Source organism: Manacus vitellinus, unplaced genomic scaffold, assembly GCF_001715985.3.
Source record: "Manacus vitellinus isolate BGI_N305 unplaced genomic scaffold, ASM171598v3 scaffold_1_pilon, whole genome shotgun sequence".
In the NCBI taxonomy this organism is placed as follows: Eukaryota; Metazoa; Chordata; class Aves; order Passeriformes; family Pipridae; genus Manacus; species Manacus vitellinus.
In genome coordinates, this window is record NW_021939396.1 from 20,666,094 (window position 1) to 20,687,062 (window position 20,969).

The following is a 20,969-nucleotide window of genomic DNA, read 5'->3' on the forward strand; positions in this document are numbered from 1 at the left end:
TGTATTTTATTTTTAATAAATCGAGTTTGAAAATGCTCACTTCACAGCAGTAACATTTTCATTTGTTACTAATGTAGAAAACTCTCATTACCCACCTGAAGAACATCTCCAAGGTCAGCAGTGCTAATATCTGGGTCTTCAGTCGTATTAAAAGGAACAGGGTTGATTCTTACAAGAGTGAGAACTCTGGGTTCTGGGTATCTCCACAACATCATTCCTGGACTGTCCTCAGTTTCATTGTAAAACACAACTTCATAGGGACCAGGCAGCTTTTGTGCTTCTGTCAAATGAAAGAAAGCTATAATCTATTATACAATTTCTAGAAAGAAACATGCTGGTTTATGAAACCAAAGTGGTTAAAAGTAAATTCCTTGGGATCAAAAGGAGAGAAAATAAAAAAGCAATTTCCCTGACTTTTAAAAGATTACAGTTTAATGGAAAGAAATCAAAAAAGTCTTTAAAAGTATTTTTTCTTTTTTTTAATTCTAGCAGATGTCATTTCAACTGCTTTTCAAAAAAATGTAGTTATTCATTTTAAGAGGCAAGTAATCTCTAATAGCTTACTACTGTTTTTACTTTATAATCTAGAAAAAAACCAGAGAGCCATAATATTCTTCTTACCTGCATCTTGTATATACTGGAACAGGCCTGTTCTCAGATCATCTGAGGTATGCTCAGTTTTGGAGGCCTGATTCCTTTCCATAGAAAAACAAGTCGGGTGTGTACGTTCAGGTGCCAATGTCTCTACACTGCCCTTTTTAGTAAGGTACTGCCACAGAAGCTCCTGGAGAAGAACTAAACAGTTCAAATGCTCTTGACCCCAGAAAACCTTAAAAAAAAAAAAAAGGAAAGATGAAACAATTACATTCAAATATTCAGTCATTTTTGAAGGGAAAAATCCCTCCCTAAAACAACAGAAACTTTATACGGCTTTCAGCCTGCTCTACTTATGCCATAATTGCTTGTAAGTATCCTTAATGTGAAAATAAAGAACAGAAACAACAAAAAAATCTTTACAAGAGCATTGGGCAAATCTCTTCTTTTCATCATTTAAAGGAAAGCATTAATTCCTACCACTTAACAATTCATAGTGATGTTGCCTGGATGACCACAGATCTTAAAAGTCACATTCGAGAACAGTTCGTAATGTTAGGATTGGTCACAGGTTTTGCAGTTTAAGATATGACAAAAGAGCCTTAAAGATACAAAGTTTAAACTGTTCAAGGAGCTTGTTGCTCTAAAAGTGGAATTCTGGAATACATTAAAAACTGACATAGCAAAGAAGGTGACTTGAAAGACATACTAAAGATCATCTTAAACACAAATTGAAGCATAGGAATTGGATGTTCTGCAAGTCCTCAGAGTGCGGTTAAAAAGTTTAAAGTTTTTTGAAGTTTAAAACAGAAATACAGAAAAATATCTAATAAAACTTGGCATTCAAAGTCCAGAAGATTCACAAACTTTATAGCAAAATAAAAGGCAAGTAGACATTCCTCTCTCCCAGTTTTGACAAGCATTGCTGCTTTTTTCAAATCAAGCTGCTATTTAGGAGAATCATATTAATAGGGACAAGTCTTTTAGTCTCTATGTGCAGAAGTAGGTCTAGAACCAACATGGAAGACAAGGAAGCAAGTAGAAATTAATAAAGAAATTAGACTTGGAAATCGGTGTGGGATGAAATCAAAATCTCCAAACAGTAACTTAAAAGCCCATAGTAAGGGTGTGAGTAAAATAAACAAGGCAAGTGTGCACATAAAGAGTAGTGCAAAGTTTTTCACTGGGGAATATCCATTTTCAAACATGAAAAAAAATCAGACGATGCCTAAAGGGAGTGTAGTTTAGCTGTCAAGAAGGAAGGTTTTCCTTCCACTCCATCTGCATGTAAGCCCATAGAATAAACCACAACCCTCTTGAAACTCAGCCACAGCCAGTCCTGAGCTAAACATTCCCAGGCTACCCAGCTACCCCCCTAATTTAGTACATCTCTACTGCAGTTTCTAGAGTACTTCTGGGCTTAGAGTCCCACTCCTGGTCTACCACCACCTCAGAGAAGCTCTCTGTCACCTAAGCCAATCTGAGAGGCCTCAGTTCCCCACTGATGGAGGAGGGATGAAACCTCTTATGCTCCCCTCTCCCCCCGACTTTTATTAATTTTATTTTCAGGCATCTGGGAACTCCAGGGCATGGAACTCCTACTACAATATTACAGATGAAGCACCAGTTTCATATAAGCTCTCAAGGCTCTGCTGCAATACAAATTAACAGTGGTAGAAGATGAGGTCTGTTTAGAGCTGGTAAAATCATTAGCCGTAAATAAATTAATTTGAAACAGAACTGCTAATGCTTTTGTCAGCATTCTCAAATCTATTCTGCCAGACCAAATACTTAACTGTTTTCTGCAAAAGCTAATTATCCCAGTGTATTCTCTAATAATAAATGGCTTTCTTGGATTTATAGATATTTTTCTGGTCTTCGTCAAAACCCCAAAAGTTTTGGAAAAAAACCCAAAAAACTTTCATTAACAACACACAGAGGTAGTCAGCCAAGTACCTATGAAAAACAAATTAAAAAGAAGCAGAGAAACAAACTGACTTTATTTATGCATTAAGATATATTTTTTTTAAAATTTGCATTATTCAAGTAGCCCTATCCCCAGTGCTGTGGTTTGAATAACTTCTACTGCCAGCTCTGGGAAAATACCTAATGACACAATTAAATGACAAAATTTCCTTTTCGTGTTTTATATGCTTGATTTATGTATTTATTTTAAAACATTTGTTGTGTATAGATACTACAATAAAAATAATTAAAACAAGACATATCTTAAAGCCCACTTGTTCAAGCTTCAGAGAATCTATTTTCATTTCAAGAACTCCCATGCTTCCTGGACTGGTTTCAAGTTGTGGGCACTTCCAAAATGGAGAAGATAGCACAGCAAACTGAATATTAATTGCTACAAACAACAGTTTGCAATTACTCCCGTGAGAAATCCATTTAAGTTTGAAAAGAAAGGATATGTACTTCTTAAAGTTACCCCTACGCACTACACGCACATAGCTCATGAACAAATACACACCCATCAGAACAGCATCCTAGATATTAAGTGTTAGTAATTTGATCCAGTAGTTTTAGGGAACACACACATATAGCTACAATACAGGGTTTGAGTAGTATTAAAAAAAAAATCAAAACCAAAACCCTGTACATGACTTTTCAATCAATAGCTTTACATGAAAGAATAGATACTTATTTTATAAAGTAAAATAAAACCCACTCAAATCAAACATGCAAAAAAACCCAACCCTGTGACCTACTGTAAGAAGCAAAGCTTTACAGGCTTTCATAGAATTTATTTATGAAATCTCAATCATCCAAGGGCAGTCCAACTCAATAGCAGAACCATAAGCATCTTATACAGACCTGCAGCAGTCCTCCTTTCAAATCGATGTATATTTTTGGAATAGATTGCTCTGGGCCCGGATCACCACTGTGCTTACACCACTTGGCTTCCACATTAACAGAGCAGCAAAAAGGGCCCATCAGAGATCTGGCTCTTTCCTTGAGACTTGTTTTAAGTAAGAAATTTTTTATGTCAAGGACAAAAGATGATCCATGGATTCCTAAAAGAGAGAGGGAGAGAGAATTAATCTCGCTGGTGATCATTCTCCCAACATTTATGTGCTTATTTCCTGAATTCACTTTACCATGACCCTGGGAATCCCTGTCTGCAAGCAATTACTCACACAAGTAGTCCTACTACTATTCCACTATTTCGTGGAAATACTTGTGTGGGCAATCCCTCTCCTCTCCAAGTAAGGGCATCACAGTTGGGCCACAAGTTTGGCAATTTTGTAATTTTACTCTTTTATAATTTAGTTTGCTCTTCCCACACTATCAAGCATGTCTTATATGGTGTTGCAGTTAGGGAGCAGGTATGTCTCATCCACATTCCTTACAAAGAACTATTTGCCAAAACATGACTTTTTACATGTGAGCATTTTCAGGTTTATGAGAAGAGACATTTTTCAATAAACTATGAAATTTTTTTTCAAAAGAGTATATTAAGAACAAGAACAGCTGCTTCACTTGATTATATTTTAAACTAATAGGCAATAGGCATTTTAAACAATGCTCTGCTTTTGTTCAGGTTAGTTACTATAACAGCACCTTGCCAGACTTTAGAGTGCTTAGCAGGAGAAGAGTACGGTTTGAATTTAAATAATTCAAAACAAATGCTTATCTCAAAATATGTAATGTGCATTTTCTGAAAAAAATAGTTTAATCTACACTTTTCACATCATAACCATTTGCACTTTACATAGATTTAAAAAACCTAAAAATGATGACAGCAGATTACATTTCTGACAGAACTTAAATATTCTCATTAAAGATAAAAACATTTTGAGGAAAGAAACACCTTCTAGAAATGTCCCAGCTCTTGTGAATCACTGTTTAATAAACAAACTATACTTAATATCTCTGTTTCTTTTGTATACTTATATGGAAAGTACTACATCTGAGGTCGGCTTAACGTTTATCTCTTCTAGTGCTCGTACTTAGACTCAACACTGAATATTGGATGTCACTATACTTTATAATGCCCACAGCTTATTTTTCTAATGAAACTGGATATTTACAAAAGGCAAAAGATTAAAAAAACACCTAAGGCTTACACACAGATGTTTCAAGGTACAGTTTCATTTTATATTTTCATACCTTCGCTGGTAGAAAAATCCCACAAAAACACAACTCGCTGTTTTGAATACATGCAGTAAAACCTCTCCTATGAATCTCTTCTGGAATCCAGGAAGAAGTATATCTGTATCCTGGGTATTATGATTTCATGATACTGAAAAATATTTTATATAATGGAAGGAAATATATTGGATTTTTTTTTCAAACCAGCATCTGCTAGGAAGGTGGTCCGAGAGTCCCCACTGCAATAAAGGCATCAAATTGTGTCCAGCCTGGGTAGAAACCACAAACTTGAACTATCTCTGCCTTGAGCAGCTTGGAGTTTAGTAAGAATGATCAAGGGCTTGAAGGAACCATCGCCCCATGCCAATCAACAGGACTGTTGTCACTGATTGGGAAAGACATTCTAGCTTTGGGGTTTTTTTATTTAGGATGGCTTCTGAACCCCTGCATCCGGTCTTATGTGTAACAGGCTCATAGGACAAAATCTGTTCCAAGTGGTTTTTTGACTGAACTGAACTTCAGTGATAATCAAGACAACTGACATTAACACACCCTGACACCTCTCCTTTTGGTCCTGGTTCAGGCTTGATTCTGTAAACCGCGGAATGAAGCAGCTTCACATCTTAAACTAAGAAAAATGTGTTTTTACAGGAAGGGTTCACCCTGCTATCCCTAGTTATTTTAAGAGGGACTACAATATTTGGAAATTTTTTCATATTCTACACGGAATTTTGATTTTAAAGTAGAGAAATTCTTGGTAACTATTGCACAATTCTGCAATATACAGAAATGTTCTATAGGTTTATTGGAGTATGTGCCAAGTTGCAGAAACAACAAAAGGGAAAAAGGAATGCCAGAATACAAGCAATTTTATTTATGTTTTCTTTCACTGGGATTACATTTGGAAGGATTATGCTTTCCAGTCTCTTTGTGTTGTCATCTCAGCTCTACAAAGTACAAAGAAAACACAATATCCAACAGCTTAGAAACAGAACTGAGCATTCAGCACATAATACTGCTGTTTCAAAATCAGCAGTGTCTTTCTCAAATGCTAAGTAAACAATGAAAAATGAAAAAACAATTAAGAATAAGAAAGTGTCAGTTAATTTTAAATATATGAAATATTACAAGACACATCCATGGATTGTGTTTAACAAATACCAGGAAAAGCTCAGGAACTCAATAAGAGATTTTTCTTTTTCTTGCTGGGACCCAGATTGCTCCTGTGTAGGCAAGAATCACACCCCCATCCTTTCTAGCAGTTATATCTACTTGTCCTTTTGGGGATGAAGTGATTCAGTATAAAAACCACTGTTCTCTTAATAAAAAAATACAATGCAGAGAGCAATCTGACAAACTTGCACAAAGTGATGTCTTGAGGATGGTTAAAGAAAACAAATGAAGAACAAGTACGCACAAACCTTAAAAAGTAATTGTAAATAAAGGGATCTTTGGGCCTGAGGGAAAGTTCAATAGGCTACTGTTACTATGGAAATCCTAAAACTATATGTTCACTTAGTGAGGGGCTTTCCCATGACTAAAGCAATTGTCTCAGAAAGGTAAAGATGCAAAATCATTTTCCTCTGGTTTTTTCCCTCCTACAGGGTATTTTCAGTAGGTCCTTCAATACCTCTCTCACAAATCTCTATTGTAGAAGTCTAACTTCAGTTTAAATAGATTAAATCAAAGTCTCCATTTATGAACTTGAGATGGCACCACACAGAAGCAATATATCTTAATAAATGATTGTTGTGATATGTAGAAGTTAACTTATGCTGTTTGGATTATTGCTCATGAACACCAATGTGCTTTTCAGTACATGCAGTAATTTACTTCTAAGAACAAATAGTTTCATGACTTCTAAAATACTCCTCCGGGAGACTAATAAATATGAAGCACTTGCTTTGGACAGTGTTTAAAAAATGCTGCCAGCCCTCCCCTGTCAGACTCCATCCAGACCCACAATAGCACCACAAAATGCACCTATGCTAATGGAGCAAAACAGAACTGACATGAGGCTTCTGCATGCCACCGGAAGGATTACCTTTATGATGACATGCTCAAAAGGAAAATCCAGGTATTGTTATATGGTTAGAAATAATGTAGGAGAGCTTGAAAAAAAAGCTAGCACTTGCTTGTTAAGTTCAGGAAATTAACTTGCTCAGAAATTAAAGACAGAGATCATTTCAAAAGAATAGTGAAAAAAATTTACTAAAAGACATTTCCTTTGATATTCTAACATCTTTTTCTAGTCAGTAGAGACTTGATTTATGCTAACATTTAGAAAGACATCTCATAGAATCTGAGTATCCTGATATAGTTATACATATAGTTAGATTAGGGTTTATATATATCTACAGTAGAGCTGTATTAGCATTTACTGATAGTAGGAAGCTCCATGCTTCCTAAACTGTCCTGTGTGCATAAATTCATTTGCATGTACAGAAAAAGAAAGAGCTGGCCCATTTTAATAGATGGAGCAAATAGGTTTAAACAATCCTTGCCTTATAGTAACAATCACTTAGTGTTTAAGCAACACAGGTGTTAAGAAAGAGTTCTGTTATTTTTCCTGCTTCATAAAGAGAAATACAAAGTTTTGATACTAACTGTGGACTTTCTGTTTTCAAAAGCAGTTCAACATTGATATTTGAATCAACTTGAAATGATTAGAGACGTAGCTGGAATTCTTTTCCTTCTATTATTCTCTGTGCATTTTGCTCTTCCTTAGCTGAAAATCCTGTTTGGTTCACTGCTCTGTCACCTAATACAACATAGAGCATTATTTTAATTGGCAAACTTCAATATGGGACAGGAGTTTTAAAGAAAATGTAAACACATGTATTATAATAAAGATAGCAAGTGGCACTTGACTGCAGTCAAGTTATGTTTTTAAAAGCCTCTTTCAAAATCTAGTAGCTTTGCTACAAACCACAGCACTAAGAAGAAAACTGCTATTCTGAGTGTGGGGCAGCTCAGAAGAAGGAATGTGTCCCAGAGCACAGAGCCTGCTGTGCTGGCTCAGATGCACGTGAGAGGTGAGAGATGTGGTCTGCTCCGACAGCAGCAGCCAGACGACTGTATTCCACCCCAGGGTTTGTGGTGCCCTCTGAAAGAAGAAGTCCAGGCTCTCCCATGGGTCCTCCATGCCTGGGCAGCAGAGATACAATCTGGCTGCTGAAGGTTAATTAGCAAGTGGTTTTCTTTAGTACCTTCTACTAAAGTGATAATCTGTGATATTTGCTCCTAAGCATTCACTCTTTGTAACATTTTTAAGTTCAGGAGCTAGTTTCAGATTGCTGATGACATTGAGATAGCTTTGAATATGTAAATATGCCATTATATCTAATATAATACTATTATCTACATGATTTTTTCCTCTTAAGAAAACTTCAGATACATTATGTAATGAGTAGTTATACTATAGTTACAATGCTCTGTGCTATGTTGACAGGTGTCCTCAACAAACAAAGCTTCTAAGAAGAAGGGGTAACAAAGCTATGAAAATAATTATGGGGGCAATACTGCAATTAATTTAAGCACCAGCCCATTTATCCAAGTCTGGAAACAGCAGCAGCGAATAAATGGTGAGGCATAGTAAAGGACAATTTTCCAGGAGAGATTTAGTTAACAATGACTGCGCTGGATTTCTCATTAGTTTCAAGCTGAATCGTACGATGGTTCATTCTCCCCACGAGAACAATATTTACACATTACCAATTAGCTATTCTTTAGTGAAAGAGAATTTCTCAGCATTACGTGGGGACACATGTGGGCTGTGTGAAAACATGAGATGTGTAACACACAGGAAACAGAAAGTAATGATCTAAAACAGGCCAAACCCTTGAATTCATCACTAATAAATGTCCCCATGCATTCAGCAGCACCGGCTGCTGCGAGCCTGTTTTCTTCAAGTACTTCAAACACTAAAATCCAGGAACATTTATTATTTTAATCCATTACAGGCAGTGCTTGATTTAACTTTATTGGTTGTGGTGGTGGTAGTAGTTATAGTGGGGGTAAAACTATGTTCTTTTACACATAATTTCAAAAGGGCTTAATTATATTTTATAGCTCAGGCCAGGAATCCTGCTTGTTTTGTGTCTAACAAGGTTCAAATGGAGTTCAGGTCAGTGATGAATCAGAAGGGAAGTCAAAGATGGTTATCTCTTTGAAATGAGCTCATCTCCCTTAAAGAATAACTGGGCAGGTACATCATGTTCATTACATTACTGCATACTAAATAACTGAAAAATCTCAATTCACTTGGTGATTTGGTAATTTTGGATTTCGTGATGCCTGATCAGAGAGGGCTTATTAAAGTTTAGATTTAAAAGGATTTCAAGTATTGGTGAAGGCTGTCTTTGGAGTACAATAATATTTGCAAAGCTCTATATTACCCTATGTTATTCCAATTAAGTGGAAAAAAATGCATAATATAAAGCAACAAAAATAGTGTTCATTTTACATCTGTGAGTCCAGATTTCAAACCTGAGTGCTATACAGACATGAGTAGTACTTGGTTCTTTTATCATAAACATTTTAGATATCAGTAGATTTCAGAAAAGCAACATTCTTACTCCAGCTTTACAGATGGACATGGAAAGGTTCTTCAAAAAAAGATCTATTTATTTTCACATCTTAATTTTAGCTGGTTGGTTGAAAACCTTGGTTTATTTTCAGGAGACAGCTGGTACCTACAACTGTCACCATTATAAAGTCGTAGGTACTTAGTACTACTGAAAAATCAGACACTGAATGGTTGCACAGTAAATTAAGCATTACAAAATAGTGGATGCCACTCAAACTGTAGCCCAGAATAATTCACAAAGTTGAATTAGAATTACAGTTTGGGTGTCTTGCTTCTCTGCTCTACACTTGATTCTCTAGATTTTGACTGCTTTAGTAAACTAAATAGTCCACGAAGTAGAGGGTAACTTTTCTCTGTAAATAAACCATGCTGAAGATACTGCCTGGCAGCAGCAGTGTTAGAGCCTCTATAACCCAGTGAATTATGCTTGTGGAAGTTCAAGGCTTGACATTTATACCCAGGCCACACAAACTTAACAGGCTTTCCTCCACTCTTGGGATGTCGTTCCTGAGGATTAAGGATAGTCCAGGTCCGGGCTCCTATATTCTAATCTTCTCCTCCTTTCAATCCTTCCTCCCCCTTCCTCCTCTATATACTTCTCTGAATTCTCTTTGTACCAGCATGGCCATTAAAGTGTTCTTCTCTTTTCTGTTGCTTTTGTTTTCACACAGACTAATGCCCTGACTCAAGCTAATGAAGAGCTACCTGAGTAACTGAGCTAGCACAAGGTAGAGTGCAGAAATGTGAAGCCACAGTAACCTAAATTTCATATGGAATTGCACCTTTTGTTTGGGCAGCAAGCTGGTGATCTCATCCCATAAAAAATATTCTTGATATAGAGAAAGAAAGAAACGTGTTGTCAGTATGTCAGCAACTTAAACAGCTTAAGGAACTGGTCCCTAAGACAGCGCAACAATGCCTTACCTCTGTGTTCTGTACCTCACACTGAAAAATGAAGATCGAACTGGAGGAACAGCATAGAAAGCATGAAATGTATAAAGAAAACTTCCAGTTTTCACTGTCATATATATCTTCTCATGAATGTAAAGATTCTATAAAGTTGACTTCCATGAAAATACTGTATCACCTACTAGTGCCACAAACAGCACTGCGACCCACGCAACAAAAGAAATTCCAGTCTCAAAAAATATGTAATTGGTTTCACAATAAAAGCCGAAGAGATTACCAACCCAACCATATTTGTTCTGAATCAAATTTCATTTGAAATAGTTTTAAAGCTGAGTTACTCAAACTGTAAATGCAGTTCTACAAAATCATTGCACACTGTCTTGAACAAACAACCTACAAGTAACTTCTTTTTCAGCTTTTTTTCTCCCCTGAGTTAATGTGTTAGTTCATCAGTAGCAATTCTGAACCCTATTACAAAGTATCAGTAGGGAATCTGACCAGGATTAATAGTGGTACTCAGTCCTGGGATTAGGTGGTGTCTTGTTTCATGGATTTTAGGCCATCTGTTCTTCCCTCCTACGTTATACTCCTGCAGAACTATAAACGCACCTCCACCTCAGGGACTATAGAAGGGAATTAGAATTCTTCTGCTTTTCATTATCACAAGATTCAGTAACTCATTTCATTGTCAGGATAATCCCCTTTTACTCTTTCTTTTGCGCTTGCAGGATATGCCAAAATGACAAATAAAATCCCAGATGTTAGAGACCTGATGAGGTCTCCACCTTTTCATGAGTGTTGGGTTTAAGCTACTTGGGACACAGTGTCAAATCTGACAGGACCCTGATGCCCACACCCAATATTCATTAAGGTTTGTTAGTGATTTGTATAGCTGTCTACAAGCTGCACTTCCACCTCAATCCTCAGTGGCCATTTAAATATTTAGTTTGTCCTCTGGCTTTTACTGACAGAGAATTAATTTCCTATTGTTTGAGTATTGGAAAGAGTTTATATTTCTTTCTAAAAGTAACAAACGTCTTCTGGGTGTTGTAAATGGCTTGTTACTGCTGCATATTATTTTAGGTAGTCATATCTAATTTAAAGTTTTATTTCCCCATGGGCTAACTTGCATATCTGCAGCATGCAAAGGCTATGACAACGCCTTAGCAGAGTCTTGTCGAGAGAGTTAGTTCACTCCAAAATGAAGTTTGGTCTTTGCTCTATACCAATTAATATCTGCATTTAATTTCTAATAGTTCTGTAAAGTATCTGAAGCATGTAATTATTCTCAGGTTTAGTAAAAATACTTGCAATTATCATAAGCTCAACTAGTGTTTATTTTTTTCGCCCTTATTTATAAGCTGAAGTAATTATCTTTACATATGGGAGGAAGGGCTGGGGAATCCTGTGTATGATTCTTAAAATATTTTATGTCCATAACTCTCAGTTCAGACACTGAACAGCAAGACTTCCCTCCTGCATCCAGCCAGAGAAAAATAAGGCTCCACTGTGAGGCTACGGGCTTTTTGCTGTCTTTCACTTTGGGGAGAATACGGTCCTCAACTCCTCTAATGTATCTGCTCTTTTGGCAGGTAGGTAGTGCTAATTTCAACACCAAACCTAAATTAACTGAAAGCCATATGTTTAGAATTGAATTCTAGTTTCTAGTATTTATTGCTAAAAATTATTTCAATTTTAATGGCATGTGAGAGTTCTGGAGTGAGCAACACACCTCAAGCACAATACCAAGCAACCTCAGATCTGACTGGGTACGTGGCACTCGAGCTCTTTGTAGAAGATGCCACATACTTCAGAGGACAAAAACCACTGAACTAGGTCCAACAATAGTTCTTGGACTTGGGGTTTTCTTCAACAGTGGAAATAAACTGCCAAAAATAATCTAAGTGTTTGTTATTTACTTGTAAAAAATGGGTACAAATTTTAACTTGTAACTCTAAGCCGCAAAATATAAAATTACTACAGGTAACTATTTTAATGAACATCAGTATGACTTCAACCCCTAGCCTTAAGGGTTTTAGAAAAACTATACCGGTAGTCCCTTTTCAAGTAAAAAAAAAATCTTTCTTTTTGGGAAACGGATTTTGGATTGATTTGGTGGTTTTTTGTTTTGTTTTTTTTAACTTCTTTTTTGGTGCCAATACACTGCATCACAGTATAGTACTACTTTATTAAAACCAAAATAGGATTTCATCATGAGTACAAAGGAGAACATAAGTATTCTAGCAGAAATAGTAACCATGCTGTTATAAGTAACTGTTGTATTAAAACATAAAAAATGTCCAAAAAGTGAAGTCCCTCGACACACTAAAGGTTTGGGGTTGTACAACAGTGCAGTAGGACATGTAGAAACAGAGGTGTTTTAATTTTATGCAAGCGCAGTGTGAGTGTTCAACTCCTACAATTTGTTTTTTAGAAATCATTCAACTAATTAGCCCCTCTGCTTTTCAGAAGCTATAACTTTTTACTTTCATAAGAATTTAAGAATAAAAATGAAAACAGAATGCCTTTAGTTTCCATGATTAAACCAGGAAAGTCTAGAGGGAAAACTGATAATTAAAAAAAAAATTGGATAGTAAGCTTCTTTCTTAATTTCAGCTAAAAAAAAAATTAAAGCTTTACACAAGGTCATGTACTTTTGTTTTCCCCCTATAAGGGAGGAAAAATACCGACAATACATTCTTGCAAGGTTTTTTCACTAAATAATTCCTAGCAAATAGGATTCCTTACAAACCAACTTCACCTCCTGCACTAAAGCTCATCTGGAAAAGGGGTCATTTACACTGTTTATAAAACGCTGCCACATAAAATGTGTAAAAAACTGTATTTCACTAAAAATAGCTTGCGTAAGTAAGGGATTAGAGTAGTTTCTACTGCTATAATTGTTCCTTTGTAGTTTTTTCCATGATGTTTTTGAACAGTGTTTTTAACTATGTTTATTAAAGTCAGGACATCAAAAAGGATCAAAGAGTAAGCTAGTGAGAACCAAAGAAACCCCAAACGTATTGTGTTGTCTCACTGGGGAGTTATGCAGATTCAAGTAAACAAGTGCAAATTGTTGAGGTTTTAATGAAAATTTTCTACAATTATTGTATCTGAAGTCATTCTATATAATAACATCTGTACAGCAGATGGCCATACTGTACAAAAGGCAAGCAATGATCCTTTTTCTTCCTCTGTTTTAACAGTACATCTGAGATGACTACTTTTGTCATTGCACTTAGCTTGGTTCAGCAAATAATTCGTAAAATGCAGCTGCTGCAGATGGTCACAATAGTTATTTGACTGTAAAATCAAAGACACAGTGAAGTATTTGTGTATTAGTTTCATTCTATTAAAAAATAAATCTGACATTAACCCTGTTCAGCTCAAAAGGTGTATCTATAAAAACTTTTGTAAAAAGAAAAGTAGTAAAGAACGGAGATATTTAAATAATCCTTTCTCTCAGGACACTTTTTTAAATTGAGTTAGCTTGCATAATGTCTTTGTAATAATAAAACAAATCTAGTTAGTAACTGTGGTATTCTTCTAAAGTATTTTTAACACAAGATTATAATACCGTTTCCCCCACACTGAGTATTTTATCTTCTTTCCTCAAGTTCTAATCTCCACTTTGATTTCTGTAAGCACTTTAAATTCAGATTAATAATTGTAAATAGAAATCCAAGTAATTTCTTAAAAGATTTTTTGACAATTTCAATCAGTTTTATGGAAGTGTGCCTTTTGCTCTTACTAAAACTTAAAATAAACTCATTGCACCATCAGAACAGCATGCAAAATCTCATGCACATGTATTTTTTTTTTTTATAAAGCAGAGATAAGGCAACTTTAACTGGAAAAAAATGTGCAAAAAGTCTGTTGATGTCTATTAATTGTCTGGTTAAGAACGTTCTTTCTATAGAATAACTAATGTCCATTTTTATTAGATTCAGCATCAGTACTGTTTCACTTAGCAGATTATGACCATACTGAAGATTCACGTATAGTTTGTAATGTGGAAAATAAAGATTGTTTTTCTCAGACTGCCAGAAGAATTAAGCAACAGAACTTCATAGCAGAATGTTTCTGAGGTTTAATGTGCAAGGCAAGGTATGTCCTTCTTCTGGGAGGATGAAAAACTCCAGGGTAAGTGATATACAGTGCTGAGTCTGCCAAATTGCTTTATAGTATAGTGACAGAGCGGCTCAGCTTTGATACATTGAAGCATGATGTGGACACCATAATGTACCATGGGATGGATAATGTATAAATGATACAGGGGAAGTGATGGAAGGTAAGAGGATTATTACACAGAAAGAAAACTAAAACTATTTAAAGCACATTAGAAAGATCTTTTACTCAGTTGCAGTGCCTTCAATGCTAGGGTTGTTATATGATTGGAAAAGCGTGGGAACACAGGCACTGCTCCTGCCTGTACTGCTGTTTATTTATGGATAAATCAAAAGTTTCAGGCCCCAGAACTTTCACAGGCTTTCATGTCCTATGAACCTTAAATTTTTCATTTTTAACTTTTAAAACAATAAAGAAGCACTGAAACTTGCTGGCCTGAGGAGAAATATTTCTGATGGAAAAGAAATAAATCACCACCTCACTTGGCCAACAACTTGCTCCTTTCAGCTACAGACCATTTTACTTTGCAAGCTACTCTGCCAACTACCTACATCTGGGTTATCTCCACATCATGGAAATGTATCATCTTATTAATTTTATGACATGACCAATAAAAGAATTTACAAAGACACTCAAAATATCTTCATTTCATATGAATCTCTGGAATCTGGTTAATTGTACCTGAGGTGTAAAGTTTCCTTGCAGTTCTGCAGTAATGGGGCCAGAGTGCCTGTTTTCCCTGAGTGACTTTCAGGTGTGCAGAGGAAACACGTAAAAGTTGAAAACTTCATAACCCTGTAGGAGTGTAACTGTATGACCCCATATTTACATAATAACACATGTAAGGGTTCTGAACAATTATTTTTATATTTGTTTTAGACAGAAACATAGGGTCCTATCAAAAAAATGTAGTTACAGAGTGAAAACTGTCAAAATTTTACTCTTTGAAGTATGTGCTAAATTACTGGAATACCAGAAGAGTAGTTCCCATAACCACCATTCCAGCCAGAATTCCATCAATAATTTAGTAATTTCAAACTAGGAGATATATACCACAAAATAAGCCACTCCTGGGTGCTGCCTCAGTGAAAGGAAAACTCAGGTAATAGAATCTCTCACGCATTTGTTGTTTTCTGTTGTGGATTTATGATGTTAACTACAGTAGTTCCCCACAATGCCCCACGCTTTGAAATGGTTACTGGACCACCACTTGGACAAACCAGTAGCACTTCCAACTTAAAAAAACTCTTACCTGCAGTTTTATGTCCACTTTTAATATTCAGGCTCCCACTGAGGCTTGACAAAGAGACTAACAAACAAGGTTTACTGGGATGTGGGATGGTTTCCATCAAAACGACCATTTGAACAGTGTGAATGGAAATTTTCTGGAAGCAGGAAAGGGCTTGCCACAAGTTTTCTTGTACTGAAGACTTCTGCGCAGCATTGGTGTGCACTGCAGGTAGAAAATCCTTTGTACTGTGTTGTCTGGATATCAAAGTGACATTCTCATCTGGAATAATGCCAGCTAAAGGAGCAGTCTCTTTTCTAGGCTCACCATCATTTGTGGTTACGATTTTCTTCAAAAACTGGTTTATTTGGTCAAGTCTGGCAAAACTGAGATTTGCTTTCAAAGGTTTTGATATGTCCACATTTATGTCAGCTGTAGGGGAGAATTGGAGAAAGACATTTGAGAAGCTATTATGTAATTATTCAAGCAATTTACAAGTGTAAGGCATTGAGTGGAGATAACTTTTCCACCATATTTTCAGCATGTTTCATTAAAAGAACTGAATCAATGATAAAACATATTGAAATAATATTTTTAGGAATAAATCTTAATTAAAATATTATAAAAACTACTATAAGAAACCTTCACTATATACAGTTTTAAAGTAAGAAACATAGCACAATGTGGATCCCATTTCCTTGTTTCTTCCCAGGGATCACTGCAGCTATCTAAAAGACACACTTTATTTGAGTGTGTAGAAGGGTAGTTCTTTTAGTTCTTTTGTGTCATAATGAAAATATACTTCACATTCTCTTGAGTTTTACAAGAAGTAGAACTATTTGACTAAACTCCAAAGCCAATAGTGAACATTTTCAACACGTTTAAATGAGTGAATAACGTGTCTATTCTGTTGTTTCCTACACAGCTCATATGCAGCTTTCTTCAATGCATTTTCAAGATGAAATGAGAAATAAAAAGTAAATATAAAAACTGAGGTCTGTTTAGATTTCTTTTTTTTTTCCAGGAAGATTGGAATAACTTATGATTTCTAAAGTGCTTTTTGTCTCCTTAGTAAAGGATTTAGGTACTTCTCAGACTGCTAAAAGTCTCACAGAATTTTTGGAACTCACAATTAATATGAACAACATTGTCAATAGTGATATCTTAGTACGTGAGATGGAGCAATTACCAAGATTATTTCACAGATGGGAAGCAGGATTTCATGGCGGCTTAAACTTATTTCTGTGCTGCAATGTGCCTTCATATCAGTACATAATACTTCCTTACAGAAATCAGCTTTAACTTAGTTTTTAGGATTTTTCATTTCAAATTCAGCTTTCACCCAGTAATGAGATGGTTACTTTGGTCTGGGGGAAAAGTTTATTTTTCCCCTTGCTTTTTGATTCCCACTGCCCCACCCCCAAGAACCAAAAGTGATTAAAATTCTGTGGATATATCTAAACTAGATTAAACATTCAAACAGCACTACTTTGTTTCAAGTTTCATAATAAGTATATACAGGAAATACTGTTTGTTGAAGGTTTTACACAGATTAATGAATATTTCATCAAAATTTGTTTCAACTTGTCCAGGATCACATTCTATTCTTAATGTTGATGCAAACTGATGAGCTAGGTAAATTTTTACACCAGTCGTAAAGGGCTGCAGGGGCAGAGTCAGAGTACTGACTTCAGAGAGTCCCAGGCACATGACAAAGTACATTTCTGATCCTCTCCCCCCAAAAATATCTGGCACTTTTTCTACAAAGGTAAGAGAAATTCATTAATGGCCATGTAAGATGTGTCATAGCTGAATCAAAAAAACCCACAGCAATCTTAGAAAAAAGTTTGTAATACTCCACAAGCCACAGCTAACTGAAATTTGAGACTGAAAATCTATTTTAATGGTAACTTACAATTTTAATTAATGTTTTTCTGAAAACGTTTTTGCTTGCATTTAAAGCCTTCCATAGTGAACTAGAAACTGGCAAAACTCTAGCTAACATGTGAGCCTAGTAGAAAGGCAAGTATCAAAGCTAGGATGCTGGACATTAGAAGAAAGCAAGATTGGAAAGGGTTCTAAAGCACTGGAATGGGCCAGGGAGGTGGTGGAGTCATCACCCCTGGAGGTGTTTAAGAGACAACTGGACTTGATGATCTCAGAGGTCTTTTTCAACCTAAATGATTCTGTGAAGACTTTTTGTCATCCAAAACCACACAAGATCAACTAAGAAGATTTTTCAAAATACTTATGTACTGGTATTTTTAATTAAAACTATGGGAGGAAAAATGTCATAACACTTTGGAAAATCTCCCTACCCTTCTTGGCACTAGGAATACCTCAAGACTGGTCTGCCTTTTCTGCAGATGTCACTGGGCTTGTCCTCCCTTTGAATGGAGAAAGGAGACTTACAAATAAAGTAGAGACCCAAATGATATTATGATATTAATTTATCTACAATACTCAAATGGAAAGGAGTATTATTGTAATGAAATGTTAAAAAAACCAACCAAACACGTGTCTTATGAACTTAAATTTCTCCCTTAGCGATGTAGTAACAAAGGACTAAACTAGATGTTATTTATTGGCTTTGCTAAACAATTAGGTTTTTAAGTTAGTAAATGAGGAAATGACCCTTACTGCTTGGTGTGACACCTTTCACATCTAACTGCTTTACCTAATGCAAATCTAATAGCCAACACTTTCCTATGGCAGTATAGCCCAGAAGAGGAAAAAAAAACAAAACCCCCTGCAAACCAAAAACTGCTTAGACATAAGTTGACAGAACAGGTGTCAAGGGCTGAACTCAGAGAGTAAACTGATAGGGAAAGATTAAAAAGGAGATAAACACAAAGGCAGTAGTTCTTTCTGGGGCTTCCTTGGGCCAGGGCAGAGAAGACACAAGGTGCTGGTGCAGCTCACGGTGGAACTTGCATGGCTCCTGGGTCTGTGCTTCATCACCGCTTTCATAAACAATGTGCTCATCCAAGAAAGCAATAAAAAAAAGGGACAGCAGAACACCAGAGAAATGCAAATGACTTCCCTCTTTTCTGTTTGGAAGCTGCACATCTCTGTCACACAGAATAATGTTGTCATGACTGATAACTTGACAAAGTTTTGTATGAAGTTATTATTATTCAGTAAATCAGCCCTGACAGAATGTGGTGGTAGCCAGAAGCATAGTTGCAGAAAATGTAACTTTGGAACCTTCACTGCAAATACTTTAACTATCTCATAATGATATAGGTTATTTTTACAACTGGTGAAAGATTATGTAAAGAGATTCTCTGGTATCTTAAGTAAAACATAAAAAAAAAATAAACCAAAGAAACCCCACAATTGAGCAATCTTTAGCCTTTGACCTCTTTTACACTTTATACTTAGCACTGTAAAAGAAACTTTAAAATCCCTCCTAAGAAAAACATATCCAAGTGATGGACAGAACTGTGAAAACTGATGAGATACGAAGAGCTATTTATAGCAGTTGATTAAGATAGATGTTCAGCAGTTTCTCCAGTCACTTAAAATGGGCTAAAAAAAAGATGTCAAAATTTAAGGGTCATCCAGAGTCAGCTGGAATAAAATCTCCAGGGTGCAAAATCCAAGTGTAACAGTCTTTTCAGATGATTTTAAACACCCTGGGAAGCATAGCACACAACACTGTGCAGATTCTGTACCCACAGGAAAACACAGGTTCCTGTAACTCAAGTAACTCTTTAAATTGTCCAAAACTACACCAAAATCAGGACAGGGTAAAAAGTAGCTCAAAGCCACCTTTAACTTCCCAATTACAGAGTCACAGACTATGCCGAGTTGGAAGGGACCGACAAGGATCAATGAGTCCAACCCTTAGCCCTGCACAGGACCATCCCCAAGAGTCACACCATGTGCCTGAGAGTATCATCTAAACACTTCTTGAGCTTTGTTAGGGTTGGTGCTGTGACCACTGCCCTGGGGAGCCTGTTCCAGCGCCCAACCACCCTCTGGGGGAAGAACCTTTTTCTAATATCCAACCTAAACCTCCCCTGACACAATTTCAGGCCATTCCCTCAGGTCCTGTCACTGGTCACCACAGAGAAGAGATCAGTGCCTGCCCCTGCTCTTCCCCTCACAAGGAAGTTGTAACTGCAATGAGGTCTCTCCTCAGTCTCCTCTTCTCAAGGAGAACAGACCAAGTGACCTCACCCACTCCTCATACGGCTTCCTCTCAAGGCCCTTCCCCATATTTGTTGCCTTCCTTTGGATGCTCTCTAATGGCTTAATATCTTTCCTATATTGTGGTGCCCAAAACTGCACTCAATATTCAAGGTGAGGCCACAGCAGCGCAGAGCACAGTGTGACGGTTCCCTCCCTCAACAGGATGGCAATGCTTTGCTTAATGCCCCCCAGGACACAGCTGGCCCTCCTGACTGCCAGGGCACTGCTGACTCATACGTCAACCAGGACCCCCAGGTCCCTCTGCACATCACTGCTTTCCAGCATCTCATTCCCCAGTCTGTCTGTACATCCAGAGTTGCCCCATCCCAGGTGCAGAATCTGGCACTTTCCCTTCTTGAACTTCCTGTGGTTGGTGATTGCCCACTCCTCTGATTTGCTGAGGTCTCTCTGTGGGGTCTTCCTATCTTCAATAGAGTCAACAGCTCCTCTGAACTTTGTATCATCTGTAAACTTGCTTAGTATCCCTTCCAGTCCTGCATCCAGGTCATATATGAGGATGTTGAAGAGCACAGGGCCTAAGAACCCAACTTTTGCATCACTCTCCTTTACCACTAGTGACTGGTTACCAAAATTATACCTCAATGATTTCTTTAGATTTAAGATATATTAGCAATGACTTATTTTGCCAGGTGTTATCTATTTCCAGCAAATAAATAGTAAAAAAATTACTGTACTTCTAAATAGGTAGCATTCAAGTGAGTTATTTCTGTTATGTTTAAATTGAACTCAACTAGATGGTATCAAAGGAATTTTTTTATTGCAGTATAGCATTTGAGTGTAGAATTTGAATTGCTCTTTCTCTCTCTCAATTTCTTCACTACTTCTCTTTAGATTATCCAGTAAATCCATGTATGCCAATTATTAGTTTCTAATTAGCCTTTACAACTTTCTGAACAGCTACTAGGAAACAGAATGATGAAATAACTATTGAGTTAAAAGGAGATTAGATAAATATAAATAAATTACACTTATTATATGCTCCCACCACACCAGGAGATGACTTAACAGTGAAGGGAAAAGAATCACTTTGGAATAATGAAATCAGAGAGGGAATTCAGGTCCCAGAGGCAATTCTACAGAGTTTTATGTTAATGTACACCTTGTGGGGGGACAAAAATCAACTGGAATAGTTTCCTGAAAACCGTTTCCAGCTATTTTCTCATTTTAAAAGTTCCAACTTCACTTGACCCATTAGTCATC

At 36.5% G+C, this 20,969-nt stretch overlaps 1 protein-coding gene across 1 annotated transcript in view; it reads right to left on the bottom strand.

Annotated features, from left to right (window-relative positions):
- Positions 1-20,969, bottom strand: part of VPS13B (vacuolar protein sorting 13 homolog B) — a 424,315-nt gene that overhangs the window by 79,481 nt on the left and 323,865 nt on the right. The window contains exons 35-38 of the mRNA XM_008924039.2: positions 15,576-15,983; positions 3,421-3,620; positions 622-829; positions 96-280 (exon numbers count right to left, since the gene is read on the bottom strand). Coding sequence (XP_008922287.1) covers positions 96-280; positions 622-829; positions 3,421-3,620; positions 15,576-15,983 — 1,001 coding nt within the window. The remainder of the gene's footprint in view (positions 1-95; positions 281-621; positions 830-3,420; positions 3,621-15,575; positions 15,984-20,969) is intronic.